This window comes from Hyposmocoma kahamanoa, unplaced genomic scaffold (genome assembly GCF_003589595.1).
Source record: "Hyposmocoma kahamanoa isolate Upper Pololo Valley unplaced genomic scaffold, ASM358959v1 114, whole genome shotgun sequence".
In the NCBI taxonomy this organism is placed as follows: domain Eukaryota; kingdom Metazoa; phylum Arthropoda; class Insecta; order Lepidoptera; family Cosmopterigidae; genus Hyposmocoma; species Hyposmocoma kahamanoa.
This window is the reverse complement of record NW_020653383.1, coordinates 3091866-3111245: the sequence shown is the minus strand read 5'-3', so window position 1 is coordinate 3111245 and position 19380 is coordinate 3091866. Positions and strand designations below refer to the sequence as shown.

Below are 19380 nucleotides of genomic sequence, written 5' to 3'. Positions count from 1 at the left end.
GAACGCGATTCCAACGGAGATTTTTTAAGAAACGTACAATAACGGGGCGGTAAATTAAGCCATCTTGGGTTAAAAAGTCCAAAACTGGAGAGCAGGCGCAGCGGGGGTGGGACAGGGGCCGCGCGGGGCGGGGTACGGTATAGATTTTTCGGGGGTGCGTTTTGGCGCAACAAAACAAGTGCTTAGAAGTTAGTGACACCCTGCCGACGAGAAGTCATTTCTGTTTTAAGCGACTTTTTACCTAATTACCATTACAAAAGGGCGAAATACGCTTAAATGTGCATTTTAAATCATTTAACCTTACTTTAGAATAAAATCAAAAGGTATAATTATCTTCTCAAATTGGTACCTTACTATTCAAGACAATTGTCCGATGAATAATGCTCAATGAATCACATTGCGTACGGTCAATAGCACGTTGTGCTTTAAGTTTATTACTTTAAATTAATTTAAATCATAGGTATAATTATGATATACCCAGGGAGACATGCATTTTCTGTACATTGTAAATAGTGGTCAGTACGTTTCAGTATGTAATGCAGTTATATGTATATATCATAATAATTCAAATGATCGCACCATTACATAATGAATACTCCAATAAACCAACTTTTAGGTCGCTCCACTGACGCCCGATGCTCCACCTCGCTCTAACCAAAACATCTCTCCCATCTCCCGTCTCTCTTCTACGATTATGATAATCCACGCTGAATATAAATTGGGCGCTTATTTGCCAAGAGTTATTTAATGGTGGAGATTCTATTATTTATTAAACGAGCGGGAGTGAAATGTATTCGCGCTATGGAATGGCTTTATGTCAACTGATAATGGTCGATATTTGCATAACTGCCTATTTATGGTGAGTTATTTTCATCTCTGTGTGCAAAGCGAGATAGATATAAAAGGAATTTATTCATGAAGCCCATTGAAATTAACTACTACCTACCTTATTAATTACGTATGTATGTATTGCTTTACATTCACTAAGTAGGTCCGGTTTCTCTACCGTCATTTTAAACCGCATAATAAAATCCTATTTACTTTTATTAGTTTTATTAGTGTTCGTTTCTCTATATATACATTTATTTGTCATTATTAATGACAAGTTATTGAAATTTAAGTCATTGAATGACAATATGTTTTACCACCTTCTGATTTCTCACACATGGCGCAATTGCGAAAAAGTCCGCTAGTTCGTTCCGTGGCTTAGTTGGCATAGCGTCTGCCACTGTTTGCTGGAAGACGTTAGTTCGAATCCAGCTGGATCGAATGAATTTCTTCTAAGTGTTTAAAAATTACAACGATTAAAGCGACATCTCTAGCAGCTGCCGGTAGCTGTAAAGGTACCTGGCTGAGTGAAGAAATAGATTTTTCACAGATGGCGCTACGGCGCAAAAGTCGTTAAAAACCAAAAACAAAGATCTGCAACAAGCACATACGAAAATTCGTAATGTCCGTGGCTACTTGGCATAGCGTCAGGCACGGTTTGCTGGTTGGTTTGAATCTAGCCGGGTCGAAGGAATTTTTCCTAAGTGTTCGATCTTTGGATTAATAATTATGACAAGTAATTGAATTGTATATTATGTTTTGTAAGTTGACAAATATCGAAAACAATACATTTTCGTACCTAATTCATAAGTTTGCGATTGAGAGTGTCAAAACTGATACGCGTAAGGTTTCTGAGGCTTATTAGGCTGAGATTTATAACACGTACTTTAACTTCGACCGAGCAAAAGTTGAGAGCTAAGCAAGTTTTTCGTAGTTACAAATGAACCTTAATCTTTCTTCCTTCCTTCGCAATATCTCGCTTAAACTTAGGCAAAGTTGTATTTGTAAATATGAAGAACTTGCTTAACTTGCCATTTTTCCGACGGCTCGGTAACTGGACTCGTAGCTCAGTTGGTAAGAGCAATGCTACGGTGCAGCATGGTCATGGGTTCAAGTCCCACCAGATCGATGAAATTGTTCTGTGTGTTCGATCTATATTTTCATAATAAAACTGAGTTATTTCACAAAATATCTCAATAGATATAAAAACGGACAAAACTATCGCTATCTTTTAATTTACACTCAAATCCTTCTACTTTAATCATACTAGCCCATCAAAGAACTTAATGGAATCAACTACATGGTTCAATTAATTACTTAAAATGGTTGTTGCAATCATTGATGTACTCAGAACGTGGAAACATGTTATATGATCACCTTAAACAACATATTGTTTGTTTCACTCACATTGTTTTTTCAGTGCAGTTGGAGTATACGGTAAGTTATTCATAGCTCTATCAATCATAACGACCACTACGCCGCGCCGGGGCAGAAATTTGGCATTGAATTTACGCCTATGACTTTGAACTTCATAATAGCTCTAAAAGTCCATGGTAACCTTCAGGTGCAATATATTTCAAAAACTTCTACAATGAAATATTTAAAGAAACAGAGGTTCCAAACATGAAACACATTTTTTTTAATATGCGCTATACAACAACAATAATGTACCAGACAACCATGCCAATTAGTAAGTTTTAAACTGGGGATTTCTATACTATGAGTACCAAAGTAACAAAATTAACCCCAGACAGGGGCACAACCTGAACACACGGACGAGAATGTAAAAAATAGTACTTTTTTTATAATACGAGACAAACAAGTGGTGCGCCTGGTGGTAAGGGACACACCTATCCATAACAGTTGCAGTAACTCTTTCACAAGGAGCTCTACTGCTACTATCCGAAATATAGTATCCGAAATCGGTCCTACTGAGAATCGAATTCAAACGTCCTCAAGAGCCATAGGTTTCCCACTGGGCCATAGATCGTCCAATGACTTTGGTAATCTAGATTATACCTGAATCATACGTAAATATTGTAATATATACAGTCCCACTGCGAATAAAGAAAGAAAACTGAAAAGAAAAAAATTAGCCCACGCTACGAGGGCTCTCTATTATTGTCACCACCCCCATATTACAGTCTAGACTTTAACACATAGCACGCAAAGTCTAAGTTCTTCTAACAAAGGGGGTAGTTTCGTTTTCAGGCTAATTAGAAACTGGAAAATAAAGAGTTTTGAAGTGGGAATAAAGATTGGACTTTATTGCTATTTGCATAGATGTGGATTTTAGATTGAACACAGCCCGTGTAGGCTTGTAAATAGGTATAAGAAAGATTGGTATGTTTTAGTTATTTTTTTAATATCCCCGTTTTTTTAGAATCCTATGAGTCTCTCCTAAATAGTACTTGGTAACCTAAATAAATTACTCTTTCTAGATGGTTTGTGTTTGAGATAAAGGCGTGGAGTGAATTTCGTTGCTCTGGTACTCATACCTCAGGCAATTCCCTATTTTGAGAGTAATCGGTATCGGTACAGGTAATCGGTATGGTTGTATTCATATTATTTTTATTCACTATTCTATCGTGTCAAACCAATACACTCTAACATCATAATGCATTTAGTAGCAGTATATAGCTCTTCTGGAAAGAATTCATCCAGGGCAGTACTCCCATCTCACCTGTTTCTACCGCCAAGTTGTAATCCGTGATGTAGCGTCGATTCCTGCCGCCCGGAGCCAATCATAAATGTGCTGCCCCCTCTATTTTGACGATTACAAAAGTTCGTTTAGGCAGGCTCGACTCGATAGTGTTTTTATGTTCGCCGGCCGTGGCCACCTTTTTGGTGGACAGGATATTGTTTTCTCAAACAGTGGAATTTATTTTCTAATTGTAAGTAAAGAAAAATAATTGTGGCCCCCTTCTCACCCTTCACGCTACGCCACTGGCTATAATGTGAGCATTGCCTACTGCATTCTGGTTTTGGTGCTGGTGAAATTACAGGCACATGGGACATGTCAACTTATGTCTCAGGGTAAGGGGCGTAGTGGCAATGCACCTCAGATCTTTGCGATTTAGTTTTGAGTGACACTGCAACTGTTATGGACAAGCGTGTCGATTACCACAAGGCAAATGTTCGTTCCATCATTTGATATCATAAAAAAAAACAGTATTTTGAGAAAAGCTGCGAGAAGTACTTTTTGACTTTTTCGTAATTTTTAAGCTTAATTACGTAAAAAGTGACCTTTGACCTGGCACGGGTCTCAGAGACACTCGTGTCCCTAGCGATTTTCATACTGTAGCATGATAGAGCCACACGGTGTCGCTAATGCGCAGCTGTTTTCCGACATTTAAAATAAATTAAATTTATAAAAAAATTCTGTGCCTCTTTAGGATTGCGTGGTGGATTAACTTACCTACTTTACTTTAGATATAACAAATTTGTATACAGCTATTATAATTTTACTTTACACAATAAGGTATATAAATCGAAAATCGAATTAATATTTCTTTTCCATAGATAAAAGCTGATATATTTTTGTTGTAAAGAAATTGCATAACACTCTGCTAGGACGTCCAGGGTGGATTTGATACGATAGTACTATACTGAGCTGAAAACCATTTTCATTACTGCTTCTTTTCGTGTCATTTGCTGAACCACACTTCAAACTATACAAACTGTTCATTTAAAAACTGCAATCTTGAACGCTTTGTGAATGATGTGAAGCACAATTTTCAATTGTATTTTGGCAGTGTAAATAACGAAAACACTTCCTAAAACAAGTTCATGCAACGATTATCGTTCTACAGACGTATAGACATACAGCTCATTATACAACAAAGTTTTTGTTTTATTTAGACAGGGTGTTAACTTACTTGTTTTACATAAAAATTATTATTGATACGAATACCGAACAAATACAAAAGAAATGCCTTCGGTCTTGCAACAAGTTGTGCTCTTGGTGGTAAGCGACAAGCCTGTCGGTATCAGTTGCATTACACATGAAGCTGTAAGTTACAAAGCACTGCTACTGCACCTGTCATCCTGAGATAAGTTGACAACTCCCACGTACCTGGAATTGCACCAACACCCTTGTCCTTCAAAAGCGGAACGCAGCAATGCTCTTTTACCGTTTGGCGGCAGAAAAGGTAAGGTTCTTTCACAAGGAGCACTACAGCTTAACTCAGTTCTAACTTAGTTGCATCAATAATAATAAAAAGTAGCGGAGTAGATATTTTCACAAAACATATAAATATGAAAGTAATTCCACCCATGAATACAGCGTTATACAACTACTTTACTGTGTAGCCCTCACTTCACATTTAATATGCAATATGGATTTTTTTGAGACTTCATTTGTGATGTTAGTAAATATGAGCAATATAGCAAGCAAACCCATGTGTAAAAAGCTAGGGGTGTGAAACTAGCTATTAGCAGCTTGCATTGTGCTAAGGTGTCGAGCCGAATACCCCGCACCTCTCGCGGCCCCCGCGCTTTCCATGAGTACAATCCTCCACACAGCATCACCTACGTAGCGTCTCTTTGCTCATGATAATTTTGTACTTAGTACTTAGTTACTTTTGTACTTGCCTCGTGCACTTCACACTGTGATGTATTAATATTATTATTTAACTAATTTTATTCATATTTTTAATAGTTGCGAAAGTGAACGCGATTTGTATCTTTTTAATGTACACACAGTGAATAACTGACATGTTGTGTTTATGGTTTTTCTTCTGCTAAAGTTTATCTTAACCTAAAGTTTACCTTTTGCCTATAAAATGAAAAAAAAAATAATCACGGATTGGTAATTCAGGTAACTTTGACTGTACGTAAGCTATGTTGCCGGCTGTATAGTGTGTATATGCCTAAATGCTTAGAAGCATATACACTACACCGCACAGCTCGCGCGCTGCGGCTACGCGTCGGTACTATAACGTCAATTTTTCTAACGCCTTTGCGTCGTAGGTCAAAGTCTGTCTTAAATTTCTTCGCATGAGTTTATTATCTTAGTCTTAGATCATTATCTAATGATATTATTAACAGAATTAGTCATGTAACTAAGGAATACAGTACACTAAAAAAGGCTGAAAGCAGTCGAGTGGATTTGTAGATCGTTTGAAGATTTTTTTTGTAGCAGTAAGAGATCGTCCAGGGTAGTACTGTCACATTACCTATTTCTGTCGCCAAGCAGTAATGTGAACATTACTGTGTTCTGGTTTTGAGGGATAAGGGTGCTGGTGAAATTACAGACACATGGGACTTGTCAACTTATGTCTCAGGGTAATGAGCGCAGTGGAAGTGCCCCTCAGATCTTTGCGATTTAAAGCTCTGAGTGGCACTGCAACTGTTATAGACAGCTAGCTACACGAGCTTACCATCAGGCGCACGATCTTGTTCATCCCATCACTTGATATCATAAAAAAAAATCATAATTGACTCAATCATAACATGATTAACTTCATTAATTCTTACAATCCTTGTGCTTTATACTTAAAACATCGTATTTTTTATTATGGTTAGCTTCTAAATGAGAGGTCGATAGTTCAAAGCCCTGTGGCGGCATGTGTCTACGACTTAATTTTCTAAATTACAGGCATTAGAGAATGCTTAGTAGCAAACATCTCTCGCTTACGGTTTTTTTTTTATTTAAAGAAGGAGGCAAACGAGCAGACGACCCACTTGATGGGAGGTGGTCATCGTCGCATTTACAGTAAAGGAAATATCTTGATGAAACCAGCATGTTGGAGAAGTTCACAACCTTTAGGAAAACTTTATACCTAGTCCCCAAATTGATTAGGACTAAGCTCTTCTTAGAGTAGACACACGACGACTTTTAGCAGCGATGCAAACGCGCGACTGCATCGATGCAATCGCCTATGAATCCCAAGTGTGGCGATGCAATCACGCGTTTGCATAGCTGCTTAAAATCGTGCGCGTGTGTAAAGTTAGACGATTAACGACTGCATCGCTACTGCATCGCGTTTGCATCGCTGCTAAAAGTCGCCTTGTGTAACCGCTCTTAGAAGTGCCCGGTAGTAAAACGTATAATAGGTTTTATTTTTATAATACCAAGTGACGGGACGAACAAGTCGTGCGCCTGGTGATAAGCGACACGCCAGTTGCAGTGCCACTCAGAACTTGAAATCGCAAAGATCAGAGGGGTATGCATGGGGGCCCGTTACCATGAGGCATAACTTGACAAGTCCGATATGCCAGTCATTTCATTAGCACTCTTATACATATATGTGGCAGAAATAGGTAAGGTGGCAGTACTTCCCTGAAATAACTCTTTCACAAGGAGCTCTCTAAAATTACTACTAACGAATAATAATGTCACATGATAAATAAGTTTTATATGAAACGTATATTCTAGAAAAAATAAAGTGCACGTTACTTTGCCAAACGTATTAATAAGCCTAACCATTTAACGGCAAAACGCAGCCAGAAATTGCGTACATTGCCGCGAGGAAACCAATTCCATCCAAAAAATATAGTTTCCAGTAGCTTTTTATTCTTATTGGCTCTACGCGTTTATATAAATGCACTGTACCTGAGTAAAACAGTAATTGTATTGTTAATTTCATGATGACCTCAATGTCCCAATGGGCGCAAGATGAGGAGGTCCCGGGTTCGATTTCCAGTAAGACCAATTGTAAAATAAGTTCTGGTCGAATTGAAGAGTGAATGTATTGCTGTGGCACTCATAGTACCTTCAGGGAATTCCCCACTTTGAGATCTCGTAATTAGTGTGGTTGTATGGTACATTACCTATATTATTATTATTTTGGTTTACTGTTTACCAATAAACTAATCTAAATTACGACTGGATGTCAAAACTGACTATGGTATCATCATCAGTTAACGGTAGATTTTTGATTGCACTGATATAAAGCTGACACTCCACTTCGTCCCATAGTTGACCAGATTGACAAACTAACCTACAAACTGGCTCAACACATGGTATGGCATACCATACCATGTCACAATTGAGAGTGCACACTTGCACACATATAATTAATACCATTTCATCAGTGCAATCAAAGATCTACGGTTAACTGATGATGACACCTTGGTCAGTTTTCATGTCCAGTCGCTGTTTACCAACCTACCAGTATAGAATAGCATTAATTTAAATTAACTGACTTGAATTGTTTTATTTTTTCTTTATTTAAATTCGTAATAGAGTCATCATCATCATCATCATCATGGCGGCCATCTTATTATCCAATCTTGGATATAGGCTTCTTCCCTCTTCTTCAACTTTTGGCGATCTTGTGCACGACTAATCCAGTCCCGACCTCCGTGTCGTCGGATGTCGTCCAACAGCGCTGCGGTGGCCTACCGCGCCCTCTGATGTCCGTAATCGTAAATGTCGTAAATCGTAATAGAATGCTTTACGATTTTTAAAAACCTACACCAGGATATATATGTCGTCCACCCATCTAGCTACAATAATATTTAATGAAAAAATATCAGAACAGAAGCGCAGTAATGATCACATTACTGCTTGGCGGTAGAAATAGGTAAGGTGACAAAGAGCTCTACTGCTACTAAAAATAATAGTGCTGTATCTCAATAATATTGTAATTTTTAACTTTTGCAAGTTCTACTTTTCCGTAGTGAATCGCGAATTTCTAGGTGTAGTATGTACCTACGCAGATTAAATATAGAACTATAAATAAAATAATTACGTCGAAGAAATTACCAAAAGGTATTGCTACTGCGCATTCTCAATAGCTTAGAAATCAAAGCGACAAAGCAATCTTTAGTTATATTACATGAAACCAATTGTTTTTTTTTCTAAATAAACAATCATCGCGTTCATCGTTAACTTGTACCACTCAAAACAAACTGGTCGCACCAGAAGGGTTAACACACACTAACCTCATGACAACCCATAATGTTCACCGTTTGTATGTATGAGTACGGTGTTGTATGAGCTGCTGCCGGCGACGGGGTACGGGGCCTGCGATTATGCACAATTGACAAATCAACTGTTGGTTTATTCGAATTGTAGTAATTTCTTATTAGATAAGTTTATGTGAACGGTCATCCTCGGACTAGTGTTCACTACTAATAATTCACGTGGCCTTAATTAATATCTAATAATAATTTAATTTCCGTGGCAATTTGTATTATTTAAATATTCGAGTATATTATCGCGTAATTATTAAATGATATTTCACGATACAATGCTCGAATATTAAATAATATTGCACGATAAAAAATTAGTAGCAGTAGAGCTCCTTGTGAAAGAATTCGTCCAGGGAAGTACTGCCACCTTACCTATTTCTGCCGCCAAGCTGTAATGTCAGCATTACTGTGTTCCGGTTTTGAAGGGTAAGGGTGCTGGTGAAATTACAGGCACATGGGACTTGTCAACTTATGTCTCAGGGTGACGGGTGCAGTGGTAGTGCCCCTCGGATCTTTGCAATTTAAAGCTCTGAATGACACTGTAACTGTTATAGACAGGTGTGTAGCTTACCATCAGTCACTTGATGTTGTAAAAAAAAGTTATTTAATAAAGTTTGCTATGGAAATTAGGTAGTGAACAGCAGTCCGAGAATGACAATGAAAATTAAGAATTAATGGGATTTGGATACCTATAACCGGTGTTAAAATACAGAGTATTAAAGTTGTAATTTGTTCCTCGTGTTTAAATATATAAAGCACTTAAAATAACACACCAAAAGAAAAAAGGACGTAAAAAGTATTTAGTAGGAATAGAGCAGAGTAGAGCCACCATACCTATTTCTGCCATTGCGTTCCGGTTTTAATGGGTAATTAATTAATGGTACTAGTAAAACTTCAGGCACATGGGAACTCAACAATTTTATGTTGCAAGGTGACGGGTAGCGGCAGTGCCTGTCAAGCCTTTGCTATGACTGGCACGCTCTGGGTTTCGATTATCCCAAAAATCTTATTGTGAACGTACTTCAGTACTTCGTAATAGGTTTTAATTAATAATACAAAGATCGAACACGAAGAAAAATATTTGCAATCTGAAAGGACCTGTCAGATTGAAGGAATTTTTCTTTGTGTTCGATTTCGTATATAATAAAACTAGTGGAGTAAATTCAAAAAATAAATCAAACAATAATAATAATAACGCACACACTCAACATAGCCCCGCACTAGGGAAACCCTGTGTCGCGGGTGCCATGGACACACACATAGATAACCACAAATAACACCAGACAAACTCACGAGTGAAATAAATGTAGGCCATACAAATATTTCTCCCAGCCCGGGAATCGAACCTGGGACCTCTGCGTGGCAGTTCGGCATGGTAACCGTTCGGCCACGGAGGCAGTTAAAGTTAAATCAATATCATGATAGTAAAACATCATGACCGTAAATAAAGAACTAAATAAACAACGCACACATAGCCCCGCACTAGGAAAACCTTGTACAGCAGATGCCATGGACACTCGCATAGACAACCACAACTGATGACAGTAATAAATGTAGGCCATACAAGTATTTCTCCTGGCCGCGGTCCGGGAATCTAACGCGGGACCTCTGCGTGACAGACCGGCATGGTAACCGTTCGACCACGGAGGCAGTATCAGTAAAATCTAATTGGTTGTATACATTAATTTCATTTCGCTTTATTCAATATTAAACCTTAGATGTATTTAAATAGGTACAAAATTGTGGATCAAGTATCAAGATATACAATACGTAAGTTATTCTGTCATGTTGTCGCAAATTAAATGTTATAAAGTAACAAATATAATATTTAGTACCTACTTACGCAAGTATCGTTTGTTTGGCAAAATAAACTAAAACTATTAGAAGATAGATAGTATCATTTGAAACACTACTTTGAGCGTAGATCACCACTGAAGAGTAAAGTTAAACATTTTACAACTGTCATTAAGGTTATGTGTTTTGTAACTTGTAAGGGTGTGTACCCACCCCGCGACCGAGCCCGCTCCGAGATAATGAGCGTGCTAATGTGTGCCGCCGATTCGGCATGCGTGCCGGCGATGGCTACGTTGGATCCAGCCCTCGTCGACCTACATTCCACTGCCGAATTTTCACTAATCAGCTGTTTACCGCTTTACTATATAAAATCGAAATGATTCTGCACCATTTTTCAGGTTCAGTATTTTTCTAGACTGAATAGTATTATTGTTTTTTAACCACCTTCAAAAAAAAGGAGGAGGTTCTCAATTCTACTGTATGTTTTTTTTAAGCTTGTTACGCTATTACTCTGGTATTTGTGAACCGATTTTGGTTATTTATTTTTTGTTGGAAAGAGGGTACCTCAATATTTAAATGGGACCACCCATTAAAATTTTAAGAATATATCCCACCTCTAAGTGTGGTAAACTAGATGAATCCGGTTTCGCGCACTTTCCGATAACCGATTTCAATAAAACTTGGCAATATATATAGATGTAATTACCACGAACTTTTGATGTCGGTTTTTTTAGTAGTCTGTAATGATCAGGTTATTTTATTTATGATATAAAATATCGTTTAGAATGTTACTGAAAATGGAACGCAGGTTTTAAAAATATCTCCCAGTTCGCACAAGAATTTTTGTTACATTGAAATTATGTTCTTTTTTTTCATTTATTTTTGTACAAACAGTCATTAGAAAACATTTACAATACAATTACAATAATATTATAAAAGAACAATAGTTACCTACTATTTTGACATGAACCCGTCGTGAACTAACTTTTAGTTTGAAGTAGGTATATTACGTTTTGAGTTTCATAAATCTTTGTTGCCTTTTGAAGCTGATAGCTCCATAAATAAATAATATTTGATAAATAACAACTTCGATTGTAAGTACTTACGTGGTAGATATGGTGTACATTTAAAATTCTCAGTACCAAGATTTGACCCATGGTAGGAAGTCGCCATATATTATACATTAACTATTATCGTTTTTAACAATAAGTAGGACAAAAATATATAAGGACAGATATACGAAAAAAAAAGAAAAAGTGAGCCGTGGTAGCCTAATCATTTGACTTACCACCTTTCACGCAGAGGTCTTGGGTTCGAATCCAGACTTGCAATTTGTTTTTCGGAATTTATGTGCGGAATGAAATTCGATGAGCTTGCACGTTGAGATTCACAAGTCTTTGCAGGTTTAGAAAGGTAAGAATGCTGGTGAAATTACATGCACATGGGACTTGTCAACTTATGTCTCAGGGTGATGAACGCAGTGACAGAGCCCGTCAGATCTTTATGATTTAAAGCCCTAAGCTGCATTTGGACAGGTGTGTCGCTTACCACCACGACTTGTTCGACCCGTCATTTGATATTAGGTATATTTAAAAAAAAATTGCCCTAAAATCCTCGCTGGAGGGGAGAGCCATGCCCAGCAGTGGGACGTATTAATGAGAAACACCGTAAATACAAACAGCTTTCCAATATGTCTCATTATCTTTCTTTCAGCGGTAGTAACGTAATCCGACCTCAGATCAGAAATTACGTCAAACAAACAATAAGCACAAAACGCGAAAAATCTTTTAAACCCTAAACAAGTGACCACTAATTTAGCCCTTTGAGTCTTTATCTTGATTATTCGTTTATTCACCGCATAAAGAGCGTATTGTGTAAGGTGTGAGATGTGTTGTCTTGTTCAGCCTCTTTGTGCGCAGGAGTTTTGTGCGAGGTGTCGTCTATTGAGAATTCAGCTTTGTACTTGTTCAAATGCGTTGTGGAAGGTCGTAGAGGGCTGCAGAGATAATGTCATAACACGTTCTTTTAGACGATTTTTGTGAGGTGAAGGAAGAGGTGCCGTTATTGTCCGTGATACTAATGATGAAAAAAGCTGGTTGTTTAGTATTCTCATTATTTTCCCTTTTGAAGATTCCATATTTGAATAAAATTAAATTTCAGAACAGAAAGATGGTTCTGGTGGTGGTGGTGGTGGATGGTGGATGGAAAGATTTTTATGAACACTCTGTGTGTTAGGGTTCTGTCAATATATTTAATATAAGCTTAAATTACGATATCGAGTTTCAGATTTTCGCGAATAAAATAAAAAAGTTTCATATCCAAATGTGTAGAACATTGGATAAAAAACTATATTTTTCGGATCTAAATTATGTTTGTTTTTTCAAACAAACCAACAAAAAAGAATATAAATTGAAAGCAAGGCGGATTAATACTTAATGTATAAGCAGAACTATTTTTTCTTATTAAAGACCCTTGCAAGTTTGTGTCTAAACTGGTTAAAAATCATATGAAATGGTTTCTAATTTCGAAAACTACTAATATAACAGAACAGAAAAAGCTCGAGGCGGATCAATGACCATGGTAAGAAAGAACCTTAAAACAAAAGAACGTAATATGTCATTTCTATGTCAATTGAACACGAGATTAAACGAATCTTGTTTTCAAACTTAAAAGCATTTTGTAAATAGTGTTTTAAACTTGATTATTTCAAGGATTTTTATTATATATATCGTGATTATCTTTAAACATTGGTTTTGACGTCTTGTTACCCTGCGATATCATAACATGTATATACCTACTTACACGTTTCACGGGAAGGGTGGTATTGTAGATGTTACCACAAATTTATCAACACCGAATTGTTTGTATATATAGGCGGTAGAAACATTTGGGCGGCAAATAGGAACATACATGTATTAATTATATTGTAGGGGCCAATACTACGCTATAGTATTGACGCCTAATTGTTTAAATTGATAGATGATAAAAGTATAAAGTTTATTAATAAAGTAAGAAGATACAAGCCTCGTTGAGGATGTGTATCTCTTACGTTGTTGTTACGTTAAGATATATGAATGAATGTATAAACACTCAAGATGTCTAGATGAAGTGAATGCTCGTTTAACACTAAAATTACTTGCCTACTTATGTGCCCATGTAATGTATGTAAGCCACGGACAGTAGGCCACGGACAGTAGGACACAAAGTAGAGCGCAAGGTAAGCGGAAGAAAAATGTGCGGTTGTAAACCGTACATATATACATACACGTGAAAAACATTGCTCCTCATTTTGGCTACACTGCAATCGAGTAAATAAATATGTTGATTCATACACAATAAAGAAACTCTATAACTACAGGACTTAGAAACACCATAGGTTGCGTGATACGCCTTATAAGAAGTGGAATAACACCTAGGTAATACTGTTTTTTTTTTCTTAATTTAACATTTTGACAATGACAAAAATTTTTCCTGGTTTTTTTCGTCTTTTTTTCTGTGTGTTCGATCTTTGTATTCATAATCATAAATAAACGTGTCTTGTAAAGTTACTTTTTTGTTTTAAAGTTTAAATTTTTGTTGGAATAGATAGTTACAAACCATCTTAGGCCTCAATCATTTACTCATATGTTTAATAAACCGTTTAATTTAAACCAATGTGCTTAATAATAATTTGAATGTTGATTGGCTGCGACGCTCCGCCGGCCGAGGCGCAAGCGCAGCCGGTTAAACGTATTATTGAACACCTATTGTTTAGAGACAGCTTTTGTCGCTAACAGCTTTGTGTAGCAGATGCTATGGTTTTGATATTGGTTTTAATAGTTATCACATCTTAAACGATTAAAACTTAAATTTAAGTTTGAGGTTTTATTTCATTCTGTTTAAGAATACAAACAAAGATGTAACCGTAATAAGCGTACATGAAGAAAAGTAATCTTTTTGCACTTTATAGCCACTACAATTTTCTTAATTATTGTTCCGAAAACCAAACTTAAATGTTAGTGACTAATTAAATTCTATAGATATTTTATTATCTTCTATTTTCTTTTACGATATAAAGTGACGGGAAGAACTACTCGTGCGTTTCGTAGTGAGCGACACGCCTATCCAAGTTGCAATGCCACCCAGAACTTTAAATCGCAAAAATCTCAGTAGCATTGCCACTGCACCCGTCACCCCACAGGGTGGTGTTGTTGTCAACTTATGTCTCAACATAAGTTGGCAACAACACAACATAAGTTGACAACAACACAAGTCCCTTGTGCTTTAATTTGACCACACCCTTATCCATCAAAACCGAAACGCAGTAATGCTCACATTACTGCTTGACGGCAGAAATAGGTAAGGTGGCACTTCTTACTTACTACTTCCCCGGACGTACTCTTTCACTAAGAACTAGGAAGTAGTCTCTATAGTATATTTATATGTAGGTATAGGTAAGTAGATATTAGACTTCTTATCGTCTTTGTTGTTGTTAAGCAAGTTGTGACGGTAACTTTAAGTTATGATTAAAATGCAAAAGTAGGTAACATTATAGTACAATAAAATGTAACTAACATAAATATGTAACTAATATACGTTGCATAAATTAATATTGTATCCCGTAACTTTTGAACTTAAAAATGTCCACACAAATCTAAAATTCAATTTAAATTGTTCTGTTCCTGTTTAGAACTATACAATGCACTTATCAGTCAATGTATTTTTTTATTATTATCCGCAGGTGGCTATTTAGAACACTTACCGCTAGAAGACAAAAAAGAAGGAAAAGAAAACGCAGTATATTGAACAATTAGGTAAAATTTTGCAAAATCGGTTGCCGACGGCAGATGTCGCACGGCACAAAATTTGCAGCAAATTTAGCTACGCTTATTTTAACTGTAGCACCACTATACTGTTTAATTTACAATTTACTGCACAAACATCTTATTTCAAGGCATTTCTTAAAACAAATACAAAATAACGTAATTACATATTACAATTTTTTTATTGTACATGAAACAGAAAGTTATACTATATCATTTTTTCCGTTATTATTGTAGTTTTTACAAAGATAATAAAAGTATTTTGTATGAAATTTAATAAAAACGCGACTTCAAATTTTAAACAAGTCAGTTGTAGTCGGTAACAAATGCAATTGAGGTTGTCGACTAAACAAGATCCTAGATTATTGAACTAAGTAACCCTAACTATTCATTACCTTTTGGCAATCTGAGTGATTCAATGGTTTGCTCTATGGGCGCTAGATGAGGAAGTCTCAGGTTCGTTACCCGGTAGGATGAATTTGGGAAAGGAACTTTTCTAAATTGGATGTGATCTGGGCACCCTGGGTAGTACCCCGTCCTAGTTTCAGAACAGGTAATGGAATAATAAGTACAGTAATCTAAAATGTACTTAAAATAAGTGTTTGTGTAATAAAAACGATCATTCAATCATATTTTTTTAATTCGGTTGCTGTGGTACTCATAATATAAAGAATTGTGTAGTTTGGGACCAGATAAAGTGATTATCTGACAAACTATCATTATTATAGTAGTTAAACGAAGTCAAAACCAAAATACTAATGTTTTAAATTCGTAGTTATCCGATTTTGAAGATATAATATAATAATATAAAAGGTTATCTTAATGTCAAGCTCTTTTCAGGTTTCCGTCCACATTCGTTCTCGCAACTCAAGCCTCAGACTCAATCCTTATTTCACAGGTAAGTCAATTACATCTGAAACCATCATTATAATAATTGTAACATTTTTATTAAAAAACCGACCTCATAAGTTCGTGCAGTTACATCTACCTATTTGCCAAGTTTTATTGAAATCGGTTACCGGAAACATCCCCTAGTTTGCTACCCTTAGAGGTGGAATATTTTCTTCAAATTTAAATGGGACCAATACTGAGGTATCCTCTTTCCAATAAAAAATAATCATCAAGACCGATATGAGAACCTCCTCCTTTTTTTGAAATAGGTTAGTAATAAATATTAGATAACATTACAAACGTTGTCCTGATTCCAAAGTAGTTAAAGCACTTGTGTTATATAAATCGGAAACAGCGACGGTATCTGAAACACCCCGACCCGAGATAATATAGAAAAACTAGTTTTCTACACTGACCCGGCCGGGATCGAAACCGGGACCTCAGAGATGCTGACACCATGAAAACCTTTGTACACCGCAAGCCAGTCGATCACGGAGGTCGTCATATAGATTGAACTCTATTGCTTATTCATAAGGCAGATTCCCCTAAGAAGAATGAGCAAGAAACTCTAGGGATTGCTCGTTGTAATTAAACATTTGTACACATTTATACTTTACAATATTTATTTCAAATATCGAGACAAACTGAACTAAACGGGTCACTCCCACGGATTTTTTTCATCCAAGTACGCAGAAACTGTACAATAAATTAATAGTATAAAGTTTTTCCGTCAACCGTGACCGTGGGACCTGTAAAGGGCCCGAAACGTTGGTTTGTTTGAAAAAACAAATATACGCAATTTAAATCCGGAAAAATAGTTTCATTTCCTATATACAATTTTTAATTCACTATAGTTTTAAACCTTGTGAATGGCAAATTTTGAATATCAACCAGAATCTTATTATGGAAGCATATAAGTACATTGTCCCTTAAATGAATTTGTGACTTTGTGAAGATGACTGTCAAGCACAGACTGTTTATTTTTATTCCTCGCATTAATGTTATGTCTTTCACTACTTTTCATAAAACAATTACTATTTGTCTCAATATCTTTATAGATTTATGTCATCTACTATTTGATCAAACCAATAAAAGATTTCCTTTGTTATCACAACGTAAATACGTAGCATATTTCACTAACGAATTAATAAATTTAGGCTCATTTTGTTACAGAAAATTGTGTAAACAACATTAAATTAAATATTACCGTCAATTGATATTGTCTTCTTTATTCTTCTTAATATATTTTTTTACTTGTCTTCATTTTCATTATCAAACTAGTATTCGTTATATTTCGTGCAATAGATTAGAATAATAAAAAAGACACTATGACACACTAAAGACCTATATAGACTCACCTAAAAAAGGGTTTTTATATTTTTTAAAAACATTTAGTTAAAAAACTCTACATCGGATGAGATAGATTATAATCAAGTTTTTGCGTCAATCTTGTCAAATGCTCTCCAATGAAATTAAATAAATAAAATTCTGCTGTTGTGTCTTTATCTTTATAATCTAAAGATTTTATAAGGAAAGTGTGGGCTGGAAACTCGATATGCTTCGGCGACGGCACCTCAAAGCGCGCAGCGCATTGTCCCGCGACAGCACTAAGACGCAAGACGCTAATTATTAAGAGCAAATCGCTAATTAAGCCACAATAGCGCCGCCGCCGCCCGCACCGTTTATGGGACCAATTTTTTATTCCACCCTATTTATAACGCGCTTCATTGTCTTTAGTAACATTACGTTAAAATTCTTATTAGAATCATACTTCTAAATTTACCGGGTCTATTGTAACGTTTTTACAACGTTAAGGTAAACACTTACCCGGTGGAGGGTGCAGCAGTGGCGGGCCAGGTAAGAAGGCGGCGGCGACAGCTGCTTGCGCGTTGAACGCTGCTGCATACGCTACTCTGCTGGCTACTGATGCTGGTAGCGGGAATTGTGGTGTATATGCCGATCGTGGCTCGCGGCTCTCCGACAAGTTCAACACTCGGTCGGTGTCGCGGCTTTCAAAGTATCGCTCTCGCGATTCTCGGTTATCCGATAAGCCCAATAGCTCTTGTATCGCGAATGGCGACCGTTGCGGCGCCCGCGGCGCACTCGCGTTTGCGCTCATAGCCTGCATCTCGAGTTGAGCGTTCGCTTCGCTATAGTCTGCCCCCAGCTTTACTTTCTGATTCGCCTCATTATAGTCTTGAGCTTCTTATAATTTATATCACAATATTACTTAGGTCGTAGTTTCAATTAGGTACTCTAAAATTTTTCTAAGTCTCTAATTTGACTAAATACACTTTTGATAAATCGTCCAGGCTACACTTTTAAGAACTAAGAGAAATAGCTTTGAAAATTAGACCTAACGTTTTGGGGTTGAATTGAGGAATATTTTTTCGTGACGGCGGAAAATTCGCGCAAATGGTGAAGTTGGGTGTTAGGCGTTTCGCGACATGAGCGCTCGCGGCGGCGACCTGAGCGCGTCTGGCGGGCGCGCCGCGTCGCGCGCCTAAAAACGAGCCTCCCCCTCGCGCCACCGACACGACCAGTCTAAATCTACTTTAGATACGAATCAGCATAATTCACTACCCTCGGCAAAGCACTTGTGCCCTTTTGTCCTTCATCAACAAACATACCCCTTATTTCCAAAGGAGCCTACCCGAGTATAAAGCCGTACTCTACACCAGCCCTTTCGGATGTAAAGCTCGAAGCGGGTGTGTAGCGCGGGTGGGAGGGGCGGGGCCTGCTAATAGCCAATACGGATATTTTGTTACCGCACTCTATTGGCCAGATTTCTTCGCGGCGGACACGCCCCTCGCACTTCGCGGCGTTCGAAATCAGACAATAGTCAAGTGACATGAAAGTCTAAAATCCATCGGTGCGAGCTGGTTTGATTTAATCTTGATTAATTGTAAGAAATGAATAGGCTCGCGGCCGCGACCACGGCTCCGTGGGCTGTTGTAGGTCCGCCGTTGGCCCGCGGTCCCGCGGTCTCTTGCAGCCGAATGTATAATGTATTATTAATTATTCCATTCACAGCAACCTGTCTGAGAGAGACTCAAGTTTTACTTAAAATAAAAAATAATTAAAACCTCCATTGAACGTCTTAGGATGTCATAGATCACATTACACGCGAAATATAATATCAATG

At 37.1% G+C, this 19380-nt stretch overlaps 1 protein-coding gene across 1 annotated transcript in view; it reads right to left on the bottom strand.

Moving 5' to 3' along the window:
- The window catches only part of LOC113239639 (visual system homeobox 2-like), a 152626-nt gene extending 134025 nt beyond the window's left edge, over positions 1-18601 (bottom strand). The window contains exon 1 of the mRNA XM_026476701.1: positions 18063-18601. Within this exon, the coding sequence (XP_026332486.1) occupies positions 18063-18363 (301 nt within the window). The 5' untranslated portion in view covers positions 18364-18601. The remainder of the gene's footprint in view (positions 1-18062) is intronic.
- Positions 18602-19380: the final 779 nt, after the last annotated feature.